A 14,801-nucleotide genomic window follows, 5' to 3' on the forward strand; every position below is an offset into this window, starting at 1 on the left:
ACGGCTGCACAGTATTGTTTCTTATCGATGGCGGTTAAGATGTTGTTTAGGACCTTGAGCGTGGCTGAGGTGCACCCATGACCAGCTCTGAAACCAGATTGCATAGCGGAGAAGGTATGGTGGGATTCGAAATGATCGGTAATTTGTTTGTTGACTTGGCTTTCGAAGACCTTAGAAAGGCAGGGTAGGATAGATATAGGTATGTAGCAGTTTTGGTCAAGAGTGTCCCCCCCTTTGAAGAGGGGGATGACCGCAGCTGCTTTCCAATCTTTGGGAATCTCAGACGACACGAAAGAGAGGTTGAACAGGCTAGTAATAAGGGTGGCAACAATTTCGGCAGATAATTTTTGAAAGAAAGGGTCCCGATTGTCTAGCCCGGCTGATTTGTAGGGTTCCAGATTTTGCAGCTCTTTCAGAACATCAGCTGACTGTATTTGGGAGAAGGAGAAATGGGGAAGGCTTGGGCGAGTTGCTGTGGGGGGTGCAGTGCTGTTGACCGGGGTAGGGGTAGCCAGGTGGAAAGCATGGCCAGCCGTAGAAAAATGCTTATTGAAATTCTCAATTATAGTTGATTAATCGGTGGTGACAGTGTTTCCTATCTTCAGTGCAGTGGGCAGCTGGGAGGAGGTTCTTATTCTCCATGGACTTTACAGTGTCCCAGAACTTTTTTGAGTTTGTGTTGCAGGAAGCAAATTTCTGTTTTAAAAAGCTAGCCTTGGCTTTTCTAACTGCCTGTGTATATTGGTTTCTAGCTTCCCTGAAAAGTTGCATATCACGGCGGCTGTTCGATGCTAATGCAGAACGCCATAGGTTGTTTTTGTGTTAGTTATGGGCAGTCAGGTCTGGAGAGAACCAAGGGCTATATCTGTTCTGGGTTCTAAATTTCTTGAATGGGGCATGCTTATTTAAGATGGTGAGGAAGGCATTTTTTTTAAATAACCAGGCATCCTCTACTGACAGGATGAGATCAATATCCTTCCAGGATACCCCGGCCAGGTCGATTAGAAAGGCCTGCTCACTGAAGTGTTTCAGGGAGCGTTTGACAGTGATGAGTGGAGGTCGTTTGACTGCTGACCCATTACGGATGCAGGCAATGAGGCAGTGATCGCTGAGATCTTGGTAGCAGAGGTGTATTTAGAGGGCAAGTTGGTTAGGATTATATCTATGAGGGTGCCCGTGTTTACGGCTTTGGGGTGGTACCTGGTAGGTTCATTGATAATTTGTGTGAGATTGAGGGCATCAAGCTTAGATTGTAGGATGACTGGGGTGTTAAGCATGTTCCAGTTTAGGTTGCCTAGCAGCACGAGCTTTGAAGATATATGGGGGGCAATCAGTTCACATATGGTGTCCAGAGCACAGCTGGGGGCAGAGGGTGGTCTATAGCAGACGGCAACTGTGAGAGACTTGTTTATATTTAGAGAGTGGGAGAGACAGGAAGAGAAGCAGGGACGGAGATAGCTAGGTAAGTTAAAGTTCTGTATATTAGAGAGTGGGAGAGACAGGAAGAGACAGGGACGGAGATAGCTAGGTAAGTTAAAGTTCTGTATATTAGAGAGTGGGAGAGACAGGAAGAGACAGGGACGGAGATAGCTAGGTAAGTTAAAGGTCTGTATATTAGAGAGTGGGAGAGACAGGAAGAGACAGGGACGGAGATAGCTAGGTAAGTTAAAGTTCTGTATATTGGGATGGTGGTCACCTAGGTCGTCCTGACATGTCTTATTAGTCAGGTCTTTAATAGCCTGTACAACGTCAGGCTCACTCCTTCCCAATATCTCTGATTAAATTCAGACACACAGCCTAGCGTGGAGCCAAGACTGGCCACACAGTCCTTATTTTGCCCTGTGGTCATCACTTGGACAGAGCACCCAGGGTTCAGGCCAAGTAATCTGGAAAGTTTAAATTCACAAAGAAAAACAGAAAAATATTAAACTAATGGTATCCCTTTGACACAAATAACACCTCGCCATAACTTCCTTTATACCCGTTTTTCTGTTTATCTTGCCAGACATCATTTCCACAGAAAAAAATGCACTTGCTTAATAAGAGCGAATGTTCTATCAGTTGTTGTTTGAGTGTTTGCATCAGTCAGACTGTGTAGAGGATAGCTTTTTACTCATTATTACAGTATGTCTTTTCGGTCAACCCGGCATTACCATGATGAACTATAGATGACTCACTCTAGAACTTATAGCCCCATGCTGACTTAGACTAAATGAAAGCCATGTGAAGTACCTACAAGGACACCCTGTTGTCTTTTTTGCATTAATTCTCATCCCTTTTGTTTGAGTTAACTGAATAAGCCCCATCCTTATTCATGGGGGACACTTGTGATGATTTGAATGAGCAAACACACGAAGCCCTTCTATTGAATAAAAAACAACAACAACATATAAGAGTCTACGGACAGATTCCCTAATGAATGAATCTAAGGTCGTTGACCCCTGTGTCAGGACAGTGCAGACACAGATTTATCCTTGAGCGATGCAAGGAACTGTGGACTAAAAGAGCAGTACATGAAATGTCACGACAGAATCTCTTGTTCCCACTCTGAGTGGAGAAGCAAGTGTTTTATATTCCCAGTAGCAGCTACAGAGCCTGTCAAACTCTGAGAGGTTCGAGTTGTTGGCCATTTTAGCCGTACTACTTTTCCATGCAGCCGCAGAAACGCAGCAGAGAAATCAATAGCAGCGGTAATAATGCTCTGTGTTGAATGTGAAAGACTAGGGCATGGAGTACAAGAGAAAAACTTGGGAATGTAGTACAGGGGGACCCGTGTTGAGCATTGACTAACATTTCAAGGCCCATTTGCTGTGATCTGTCCTTAGAACCTCCTCTAGTGTCTGTACAGCTGAGGACACAGTGCATCAACGGTGGTCAGATGCTGGTGCGTGAAGGGGGCAGAGAACATTTTATTTAGCTCTGTATGTGCGTGTGTATGTCAATGCGTGTGTGTGTGCTTATGTGTGGAGTGAAGCCGGTTCATTTGTGTGGTGTCAGAGACCTGTAATCAATACTGCAGTGCACATAAAGGGAGTGGCGTGCATTAAGGAATTAGCAGGAGGGTAACAGCTTGTTTAGAGAAACACTTGGATTTAAATACACACATGTGGATAACACACCTGGATAACACACCCATAAAGGAAAACTCTGCCCCACTTCCAGGGCTATCTGCCAAATGACTGAGGACAGAGGGTGTCAGAGCTCTGTAGACAGGGCCAAAAGCCTGGGTGAAGAGTTTTGTGACAAAGCTGACTCGGTAGCTCTGGTCACAAACGCGCATTAACTCCCCTTATAAACTGTTTAGGGAGTTCATGTTTCCCCACATACTTTATGTAGTAATTAATTTATCCTAAATATATATACTTTTGGGTATTTACTGTGCGCAAGGCTATTTATGTGTAGTGGAAATGTTTGGTCAAGTTGCATTGTGACGTATTTCAGTTTCACATTTAAATGCAGTAATTTACCACTTTGCAATCCTCCCAGTGGATGTGATGTTTAGGTGCACATGAGCACTTTGGCACACTGACGAGAAAAGTGTGTTTATTTAAATATTGTAATGCGTCCTGTGTTTGAAGTTTGCGTGTCTCGAAGCTTCATGTCTTGTCTGTCATGTCCGGGCAAAATGGGTGCATGGCTCCATAAGGAGTACGTTTTCTCTCCTGTTGGCCTGCAGAACTATTATTATGAAATGTGTATTCATTCATGGAAAGTATTCTCGCTTTGAGGATAAGCTAGGAATGTTTAAGATGTTTATTTAGATGGAATATGTAAATGTGGGTATAATGATGATGTCTGTTACATGATTTGATATGCCATATTTGGGTAAAGAGCTCCATGGTTAAAGGTTTGGTCCATAGGGAAGGGCCATAGATATAAAGGTACCTGTTTCACCTGTGAGCTGGAGTTATGTTCAGCTCTGGTATGTGAGCAGGAGTTATGTTCAGCTCTGGTATGTGAGCTGGAGTTATGTTCAGCTCTGGTATGTGAGCTGGAGTTATGTTCAGCTCTGGTATGTGAGCTGGAGTTATGTTCAGCTCTGGTATGTGAGCTGGAGTTATGTTCAGCTCTGGTATGTGAGCTGGAGTTATGTTCAGCTCTGGTATGTGAGCAGGAGTTATGTTCAGATCTGGTATGTGAGCTGGAGTTATGTTCAGCTCTGGTATGTGAGCTGGAGTTATGTTCAGCTCTGGTATGTGAGCTGGAGTTATGTTCAGCTCTGGTATGTGAGCTGGAGTTATGTTCAGCTCTGGTATGTGAGCAGGAGTTATGTTCAGCTCTGGTATGTGAGCAGGAGTTATGTTCAGCTCTGGTATGTGAGCAGGAGTTATGTTCAGCTCTGGTATGTGAGCTGGAGTTATGTTCAGCTCTGGTATGTGAGCTGGAGTTATGTTCTAGCTCTGGTATGTGAGCTGGAGTTATGTTCTAGCTCTGGTATGTGGCAGGAGTTATGTTCAGCTCTGGTATGTGAGCAGGAGTTATGTTCAGCTCTGGTATGTCAGCAGGAGTTATGTTCAGCTCTGGTATGTCAGCAGGAGTTATGTTCAGCTCTGGTATGTGAGCAGGAGTTATGTTCAGCGCTGGTATGTGAGCAGGAGTTATGTTCAACTCTGGTATGTGAGCAGGAGTTATGTTCAGCTCTGGTATGTGAGCAGGAGTTATGTTCAGCTCTGGTATGTCAGCAGGAGTTATGTTCAGCTCTGGTATGTCAGCAGGAGTTATGTTCAGCTCTGGTATGTGAGCAGGAGTTATGTTCAGCTCTGGTATGTGAGCAGGAGTTATGTTCAGCTCTGGTATGTGAGCAGGAGTTATGTTCAGATCTGGTATGTGAGCAGGAGTTATGTTCAGCTCTGGTATGTGAGCAGGAGTTATGTTCAGCTCTGGTATGTCAGCAGGAGTTATGTTCAGCTCTGGTATGTGAGCTGGAGTTATGTTCTAGCTCTGGTATGTGAGCTGGAGTTATGTTCAGCTCTGGTATGTGAGCTGGAGTTATGTTCAGCTCTGGTATGTGAGCAGGAGTTATGTTCAGCTCTGGTATGTGAGCTGGAGTTATGTTCTAGCTCTGGTATGTGAGCTGGAGTTATGTTCAGCTCTGGTATGTGAGCAGGAGTTATGTTCTAGCTCTGGTATGTGAGCAGGAGTTATGTTCAGCTCTGGTATGTCAGCAGGAGGTATGTTCAGCTCTGGTATGTGAGCTGGAGTTATGTTCAGCTCTGGTATGTGAGCAGGAGTTATGTTCAGCTCTGGTATGTGAGCAGGAGTTATGTTCAGCTCTGGTATGTGAGCAGGAGTTATGTTCAGCTCCGGTATGTGAGCTGGAGTTATGTTCAGCTCTGGTATGTGAGCTGGAGTTATGTTCTAGCTCTGGTATGTGAGCTGGAGTTATGTTCTAGCTCTGGTATGTGAGCAGGAGTTATGTTCAGCTCTGGTATGTGAGCTGGAGTTATGTTCTAGCTCTGGTATGTGAGCTGGAGTTATGTTCTAGCTCTGGTATGTGAGCAGGAGTTATGTTCAGCTCTGGTATGTGAGCAGGAGTTATGTTCAGCTCTGGTATGTCAGCAGGAGTTATGTTCAGCTCTGGTATGTCAGCAGGAGTTATGTTCAGCTCTGGTATGTGAGCAGGAGTTATGTTCAGCGCTGGTATGTGAGCAGGAGTTATGTTCAACTCTGGTATGTGAGCAGGAGTTATGTTCAGCTCTGGTATGTGAGCAGGAGTTATGTTCAGCTCTGGTATGTCAGCAGGAGTTATGTTCAGCTCTGGTATGTCAGCAGGAGTTATGTTCAGCTCTGGTATGTGAGCAGGAGTTATGTTCAGCTCTGGTATGTGAGCAGGAGTTATGTTCAGCTCTGGTATGTGAGCAGGAGTTATGTTCAGATCTGGTATGTGAGCAGGAGTTATGTTCAGCTCTGGTATGTGAGCAGGAGTTATGTTCAGCTCTGGTATGTCAGCAGGAGTTATGTTCAGCTCTGGTATGTGAGCTGGAGTTATGTTCTAGCTCTGGTATGTGAGCTGGAGTTATGTTCAGCTCTGGTATGTGAGCTGGAGTTATGTTCAGCTCTGGTATGTGAGCAGGAGTTATGTTCAGCTCTGGTATGTGAGCTGGAGTTATGTTCTAGCTCTGGTATGTGAGCTGGAGTTATGTTCAGCTCTGGTATGTGAGCAGGAGTTATGTTCTAGCTCTGGTATGTGAGCAGGAGTTATGTTCAGCTCTGGTATGTCAGCAGGAGGTATGTTCAGCTCTGGTATGTGAGCTGGAGTTATGTTCAGCTCTGGTATGTGAGCAGGAGTTATGTTCAGCTCTGGTATGTGAGCAGGAGTTATGTTCAGCTCTGGTATGTGAACTGGAGTTATGTTCAGCTCTGGTATGTGAACTGGAGTTATGTTCAGCTCTGGTATATGAGCTGGAGTTATGTTCAGCTCTGGTATGTGAGCTGGAGTTATGTTCAGCTCTGGTATGTGAGCTGGAGTTATGTTCAGCTCTGGTATGTGAGCTGGAGTTATGTTCAGCTCTGGTATGTGAGCAGGAGTTATGTTCAGCTCTGCTATGTGAGCAGGAGTTATGTTCAGCTCTGGTATGTCAGCAGGAGTTATGTTCAGCTCTGGTATGTGAGCAGGAGTTATGTTCAACTCTGGTATGTGAGCTGGAGTTATGTTCAGCTCTGGTATGTCAGCAGGAGTTATGTTCAGCTCTGGTATGTCAGCAGGAGTTATGTTCAGCTCTGGTATGTGAGCTGTGTGGGGAGGCTGTCCATAGCCTGGTATACCCCAATCTGCTATAGTTGGTTTGGCAAGGTAGGCCTGATTGAGGCTTAGGTTTTCGATTCAGACTTGAGTCTGTTCATTTTGTAAATATTCATTGTATTTTGTCATTCACCTGGAACTACCTTCACTGGACACTATTTTGCACCTGATCCAGCTGTCTCCTGCTAATTACTGCCCTTAAGGTTGTCCCAACATCCGGTCCTTACGACAAGCTTAGTGACTTGTTAGACTGTTGGGTTTGTTTTACAGCAGATGATGATTGCTTACGGAATGGAATAGGAATGCCAGAATGTTCACTTCACTCACTTAGCTAGCACGGACACACACACATACACGGGCACACACACATACTAACCGGTGCCCCCACACACTGACTCTGTACCGGCACCCCCCTGTATGTATTGTTATTTTTATTTTTTACTTGTTACTTTTATCGCTTATACTTATCCGTATTTTTTGAAACTGCACTGTCGGTTAGGGGCTCGTAAGTAAGCAATTCACTGTAAGGTCTACTACCTACACCTGTTGTATTCGGTGCATGTGACTAATAAAATTTGCTATGATTTGATACACACAAACATACACACAAACACACACACACACACACACACACACACACACACACACACACACACACACACACACACACACACACACGCACACACATGCACACACAAACACACAGATGCAAATGGCCACACAGTAATGGACTGTACGTACATGGATTGCAGCTGCTTTCCTCTGGGGTCATGCTTTGTTTTTGTAAATGTAATGATGTTTGGCTAAACTTCCCCTCAGACACCGTCTGTTTTTCTGGGGCTGAAAACCTGTCTGGTGGGCTCCATGTCATGGATGCCCCCAGTGCAATATCTGTGCCGTCTAAACCTGCACGCAAGGAAAGGACAACATTAATGTTGCAGACTCACGCACCTACGCAGTGACACACACACATACACTGGGTGTACGAAACATTAAGGACACCTTCTCATTCCATGACAGACCAGGTGAATCCAGGTGAAAGCTTTAAGGCTGTTTTGAAGGCAAAAGGGGGTGGTGCAACTCAATATTAGGAAGGTGTTCTTAATGTTGTGTACACTCAGTGTATAGGCCACACATATAGCCATGTTATTTTTCTCGTTATTGTTATTCGTGATTCACTGTGTATTTATTCCTTGTGTCATTATTTATATTTTAATAACACTTTTTTTTAAATCTTTAACTCTGCAAAAGGACCCGTAAGTAAGCATTTCACTGTTGCTCTTCACCTGTAGTTTACGAAGCATGTGACAATTTTTTATTTATTTTATTGGATATATTTAGGCCTACAGTTCAGCAGACACACACACACACACACACACACACACACACACACACACACACACACACACACACACACACAAAGAGAGGGAGATCACTCACGTTGCAAACACATTATGAAAACAGAGCTTTACCCCTGATAGCATTATAAGTACCTTACCAAATCAGCACTCTGGAACACAATTATTTCTATTCCATATAATCAGAGTAAGTGAAGTATTTTCATGACAAGTGAATTACATTTAATTAAATATAGATATCACATTGCAATAAATTATGGTAATGTCTTTCCACACTGTACTAGTTTTTAGCAGCTGCAAATGACGTTTCCGGTCACTGTGCACACTGCTATCCGTAATGAGTAGCAGGCATGTGGGATGGATACACTTCTCTGAATGTGACCTTCCACAGCACAGAGAATCAATGGCTCTGATTCACTCTCACATCCTGGTTCCTAAGAGACTACCTGGAAACATACTGTAAGGTCATATTGCAAATGCATGAGTATGGGTCCGCTCTCCATCTTTCCCCTTTGCTATAGTATCCTAGTGTCCAGACAGACAGACGAGGCGGAGCTGAGAGGATCAAAGTGAAAGTGTTTTGGCGAAGCGGTCCAAGGGAACCATTTGCATTGTCTTTGCCCGAGGCACTGTCACTGTTATAAATATTAACCAATGGGGACATTTTTCTCTCTTTGGAGACAAACAAAAAGAACAATGTAAGCCAATTAAGCTGGTTCATCACACCAAGCGCATCAGTCTGAGATTTACACCTAATTCCATTCCACTCCTCTCTGAGGAGACAATTCAATCACAAAACGCTGAGGCCAGAGAGTGCTGTGGAGTTGCTGCTAGACTGCCAGGTGTGTGTTAACAGGTTCTCTCTCTCTCTCTCTCTCTCTCTCTCTCTCTCTCTCTCTCTCTCTCTCTCTTTCTGTCTCTCTCTCTGACACACACACACACACACATTCCTAGCATTCTGGGAAGATTTATGCCCTGGCACTTCGACAGAATCCACTGAAACAGTTAGGAGTTAATATCCATTAATTAATCATAAGGGGGAGGGGTGTATGGGGGGAGGAGGGAGGAGGGGGAGAGACTCAGAGAGAGGGGGGAGTAATCCGCTGAGTGCACATAATGTAATGAGTATAGGTCTAGCTTAATGGAGTCCATTTGAGAGAGGGGGGAGGGACAGATTTGTGAAAAGAGGTCATACTTTCTCTGTAGTCTGTACAGTTTGTTTGTTTTCTGTATTTATTGACATAGGCCAGTCTGTTCCCAGTCAGATTAGCCAGGAATTGGAACCTATGCCTTAACAGGGTTGGGGTCAATTCCATTTCAATTCCAATCAATTCAGGAAGTAGTCTGAAATTCCAATTCTCTTCAATGCTTTTCAATGAGGAAATTGGCATTTTGTTTACTTTCTGAATTGACTGGAATTAAAATGGAATTGCCCCCAACCCTGCTCATTAGACACCAAATCAAGTCAATATAGCTCAGTGGGACTATATGTTTGGTATCTGTCTGATCTCTTTAACTTTGCGCACGGCTACTTTGATTGTTATTCCACACTTCTGCCTGTGGTAACTCAACTATCTGAATGACTGATCTTGCTCAACTGACTGGGTCCATGACTTCTACTCTTGTATAAACCTTGAATCCATGTTACCCAAAGAGGAGGCTCATTTTGTTTTTGCTCTGTCAGCCAACAGACTAGAGAACTTATAGGGCTGAATTGATGCAGTATCCTCCCAGACAAGACAGCACCCTTGGAATTATTTATCTCTCTCTGCTTTCTTTCTTAGCTTCCTATTTGTTGTTGTTGTTTGTTTTGTTTGTTTCTGTCACAGCCGCCATTGTAAGATCTGATCATCGCTGTCAGGCACATGTGTTTAATTCCAGACGACTGCCATCTCTCACTATTGTTTCTGGGCACCTTTCAACCTCCACTAATTGGTCTTTGTTAAGGCAGTGAACTCAGGCAGTGAGTTGGGGAAAACGCTGGAAGTCCCTCATCTGTTTGTTTGGCACTGTGCTCTGGTTGCGGAGGGAATGGGAGACTTGACACAGCACCAAATGTGACGAGTGCTTCTGGCACTGACACAAGTGACATGGTGATGGAGCGAGCATAGTAATTTTGAGTTATTTCATTGTACTTGAATGAGGGGAGAATGCTGTAACAGCAGTGAACATCCTGTGTCTGTGGCTGATTTTGTATCATTTGTGGTTGTCTAGACTCTATGGATCTCTGCTTCAGTTTACACTGATCCTCTCTTTTATGTAGGACATATTTATGTATGTGGACGGCTGCATGCCTATTTGAAAATAGAAATCAGCATGGTGTACACCGTATAAAAAGACAGATGCTACCCTCACATTGGGTAAAAAGACATTGAGCAAAAGCTATTGTGTTTCTACCCACATTTGCAAAGAAAATGTTGTGATCCATTTAATAAACACAAGAGACCAGCAAAATGGATAATGGATAAGGGTGTGGCAGTAGCAGGAACAGTGGCATCCGGTACTTTCACACAAATATATGGTAAATAATACAAGCAACTTCAATTGCTAATGTCTCTGAACAGGGAAAAAAAACATCACCGGATTTGCACGGAAATAAATTACATAGGGTGAAGAACCAATACTCGAAGTGCAGCTCCATAGTGTGTGGGGTGTTCGTGGGTGGCATGGTGTGTGGGGTGTTTGTGAGTGGCATGGGGTGTGGGGTGTTCGTGGATGGCTTGGGGTGTTCGTGGGTGGCATGGTGTGTGAGGTGTTTGTGGGTGGCATGGTGTGTGGGGTGTTTGTGGAAGGCGTGGGGTGTTCATGGGTGGCATGGTGTGTGGGGTGTTCGTGGGTGGCATGGTGTGTAGTGTGTTCATGGGTGGCATGGTGTGTGGGGTGTTTGTGAGTGGCATGGTGTGTGGGGTGTTCGTGGGTGGCATGGTGTGTGGGGTGTTCGTGGGTGGCATGGTGTGTGAGGTGTTCGTGGGTGGCATGGTGTGTGGGGTGTTTGTGGATGGCGTGGGGTGTTCATGGGTGGCATGGTGTGTGGGGTGTTCGTGGGTGGCATGGTGTGTGGGGTGTTCGTGGGTGGCATGTTGTGTGGGGTGTTCGTGGATGGCATGGTGTGTGGGGTGTTCGTGGGTGGCATGGTGTGTAGGGTGTTCGTGGATGGCACGGTGTGTGGGGTGTTCGTGGGTGGCATGTTGTGTGGGGTGTTCGTGGATGGCATGGTGTGTGGGGTGTTCGTGGGTGGCATGGTGTGTGGGGTGTTCGTGGGTGGCATGGTGTGTAGGGTGTTCGTGGATGGCATGGTGTGTGGGGTGTTCGTGGATGGCATGGTGTGTGGGGTGTTCGTGGGTGGCATGGTGTGTGGGGTGTTCGTGGATGGCATGGTGTGTGGGGTGTTCGTGGGTGGCATGGTGTGTGGGGTGTTCGTCCATATTGTTGAACTTCCCAATTCACCTCTTTATTGACAATGTTTTGATCCGAAACGGATCTTCTTCATGTCTTTCTCAATAGTCCAAATCAGATGTTGGGTACTATACTGATATGTAATGTAAATATATAATAAATATAATTTAATGTAAATCCTTTTAATTAAAAGGGCCAATTTGGGTACAATCAATTAGCTTAATTTCTCAGAGATCAAATTAAATGTCAGCAAAATAATTTTGCGGGAAAGCTCATCTATTCTGTTTTTAACTACAGAAAAGATTTCAGAATAATCTGAGATGGTGTCATGGCTTGCTGAAATGACATAGAACGATAAGTGACTGTGATATGTGGTTGTTCCAGCTGGCTTTCTTAAGATGAATGCACTAACTGTAAATCACTCTGGATAAGAGAGTCTGCTAAATGACTCAAATGTAAATGAATGACTCATTTAGGGAATTGATACACATTGTTATTGTTTTCTGACAAACGACTCACTGTTTGACAAAAATATTTGTTTGAATTGTAGATATTACTATAATTATTGATGAATATTTGTTCCCAAATGCTTGTTGATATCTAGAGTGCTCAGAGCTCTCAACAAAAAATAGAAGCATTTGAGATTGACATCTCTGATGTTTTTTTCTCTCTGCCCCTCCTCTCCCTCTCCCACCTAATTTCTCCAACATTCTCTCTCTCTCCCTCTGCCATTCTCAATCCCTGCGTCATCCTCCCTCCCTCCCTCCCTCCCTCCCTCCCTCCCTCTTCTAAACAGGCCCCGCACCAGATGGGCGCCCTAACGTACTACCGGTATGAGCAGCCTATCGTGGACTACTGCCAAGCCCATCAGCCCCTGCGGCTCAACATGGGCTACGAGGGCCCCCCACAGGGCCTGGAGGAGCTGGGGCCACGCGAGAGGGCCACCATACAGACTGTAGCGCTGCCCACTGTGCCCTCTGCCACCATGGGGGTGAGGGCCAGGCCCCGCTCACCGCCCTCTATCCTCAGAGTCCCGTCCGAGGGCACCGGTGGTCCCTTCCCTCCCCCAGAGCGCACCACCACGCTCACCTTTGGACGCTAACAGCTGGAGCGACAGGCTGTCAGTTGAGGCAGGGTGGGGATGCCACAGGTCCACCATGACTCTTGAATAGAGGGCAATGGAGCGGAGTGGTTCTTTGGGGCCTTTTTTAGCACATTGGCATGGGAAGCCACAAGGGGGCGGAGGTGAGGAGAAGAAAACAAAAAAATATAAATTTACATGGCTAGATGCCTTCGGCATCTGGCACCCGGAATGTGACCATTATGAAGGCTGATGCATCCTGGGAGTTCTGCTATCATCTCTCTTTATTTTTCCAAACACTTCAAAGTGGCCCTCCTGCTCCCCTCCTCCTGGCTCTTGGGAAACTTGAAACGTGATGCAACATGCATGACACGTTAACATCGCTTTGGTTACAGCTCTGGCCCATACAGCGACAACATTGTAGGGTGCCTGCACCAGGGAATGGATAATGACAGTTCTTTCACGCTGTGTTTGGAGTGAAAAAGGAATGTGCAATAAACAAGGTTTCTGGAGGAAAATGAAATGAGGGAGATATAAAGAAAGAGAAACATCATGATACAAAATCATGTTTACCAGAGCTCAAAGGCTTGCTGTTATTCCCATTAAAATTGCCAGTCAGCGGCCATAATGCTATCTAATGGGAATCATTATTTCATTAAAATGAGCTAATTTTTCTGAACAGGAGAATGACGTGGCGAGGGAGAAGAAGTTGAGCAGTGTATGATTTCCATGGAGGTCACAGTCTCATGCTAAGTTCTTTTCATGTGCTCATGTCATACCAAAGATGTGTTATTTTAGATGTACATACTAGCATTTGTTTTCTTTATACTTTTTGTTTCTGAAAACATCCAAACTGGTACACATTAAATACACGCTTTGGATGGTTTGCTTTTTATAAATGTACGTCCGCCACCTGTATACAGACATGTACAACCAAACCACATGATATCGTCTACGCAGGCTGCCGAGGCCTGTGTCTGTAAATGGTTGCGGAGCCTACTCAGTTTGCCAAGTTGTCATTACAAAAAGATCATTTGATGTAGTCCGATCTATAGGTAAAATATAGCAAGCATGTGTAATGGCTTGTCGAGATTTGGCAGCTGGCTGGAATTGGCCCACCATGTATTATACTCTCTATGATCCGGGGAATTCGTGGGTTGATATCTATCTCATTAAATCCTTTAAATGGAATAGCTGGAAGTGAAGTATTGGGGCAGAATGAAGCTCTTTAAAATGCCAATGCTTTGCGATGCTCAGTTTGATCAAATTGGGCAAAGCAGTTAACAAGGATGTCTGCAGGTCCTTCGAGGGACGTCAACTGAAGGTTGAATCTCTTACCACCTGTAAAGGCCTAGCAAGCCATTTTACATATTTGATTTCTCAAAGCAATGTTTAATTTTCGTGTAACTGTTTGTGAGGTGACCGATAGGTTGGTGATGTACTGCTCCTGTGCTGCCCACTACTCCCTCAGAGACAGTGCAGACACAGAGCCCAGTGCCTCGTGGGGGCTTGTTGGACTGGCTGACACGTTGATGTTCCTTCGACCTCCAGATGAACTCACTGACTGTGGTGAACTGCCACTGGGGATGGATATTGCCTGTTAACAACACAGCCATTTGCCAGCCAGTGTGCCTGACAGTGTTCGGACTCTAACCAGATGAATGTGGACACTCTCTCTGTCACCCATGGCCACTATTGGACATCCTTAACCATTGATTGATGGAGTTGATGATGGACTTGAACATTTGTTGTGGTTGCTTTCAATCGGCATCCCCCACCCTCCAATACTCCCCATGTCCAAATAACAACATGCTATGGTCATTTTTGTATCTGTCTGGATAATTGTCTGTGGTCATCACTGGCCTGCCACAGGAGAAGGTAAGGGCCGTGATATGGATTGGAAAGGGGGGGGGGGGGGGGGGGGGGGGATATGCTTTTGTGATGTTTCTTGACCTGGGAGCAAAAGTGACACTTTTTGAGATGATCAAAGATGTCAAGAAATTCTATAAAATACTCAATCAAAAGGACAACATCCATCTGGACTTATGTGTCTTGTAAATATAGAAAAAAGTTACATATTTCACTTCTTCTGAAACACAAACTGCTTTTGTGGCCAGAAGAGGAGCCTTATCCACGAACCAGTGTGAGGAAGGGAGTCTGTCCTGAAGATGGCTTTGGGAGGGAGGTGATGATTCCCACCATTTGCTCTGCTCTCCTTGTTTTA

At 45.0% G+C, this 14,801-nt stretch overlaps 1 protein-coding gene across 1 annotated transcript in view; it reads left to right on the forward strand.

Annotated features, from left to right (window-relative positions):
• LOC110523660 (leucine-rich repeat transmembrane neuronal protein 4) overlaps positions 1 to 14,479 on the forward strand; it is a 112,166-nt gene extending 97,687 nt beyond the window's left edge. Inside the window, exon 3 of the mRNA XM_036977338.1 lies at positions 12,293 to 14,479. Within this exon, the coding sequence (XP_036833233.1) occupies positions 12,293 to 12,598 (306 nt within the window). The 3' untranslated portion in view covers positions 12,599 to 14,479. The remainder of the gene's footprint in view (positions 1 to 12,292) is intronic.
• The last annotated feature ends 322 nt before the right edge of the window (positions 14,480 to 14,801 follow it).

This window comes from Oncorhynchus mykiss, chromosome 5 (assembly GCF_013265735.2).
Source record: "Oncorhynchus mykiss isolate Arlee chromosome 5, USDA_OmykA_1.1, whole genome shotgun sequence".
Taxonomy (NCBI): Eukaryota; Metazoa; Chordata; class Actinopteri; order Salmoniformes; family Salmonidae; genus Oncorhynchus; species Oncorhynchus mykiss.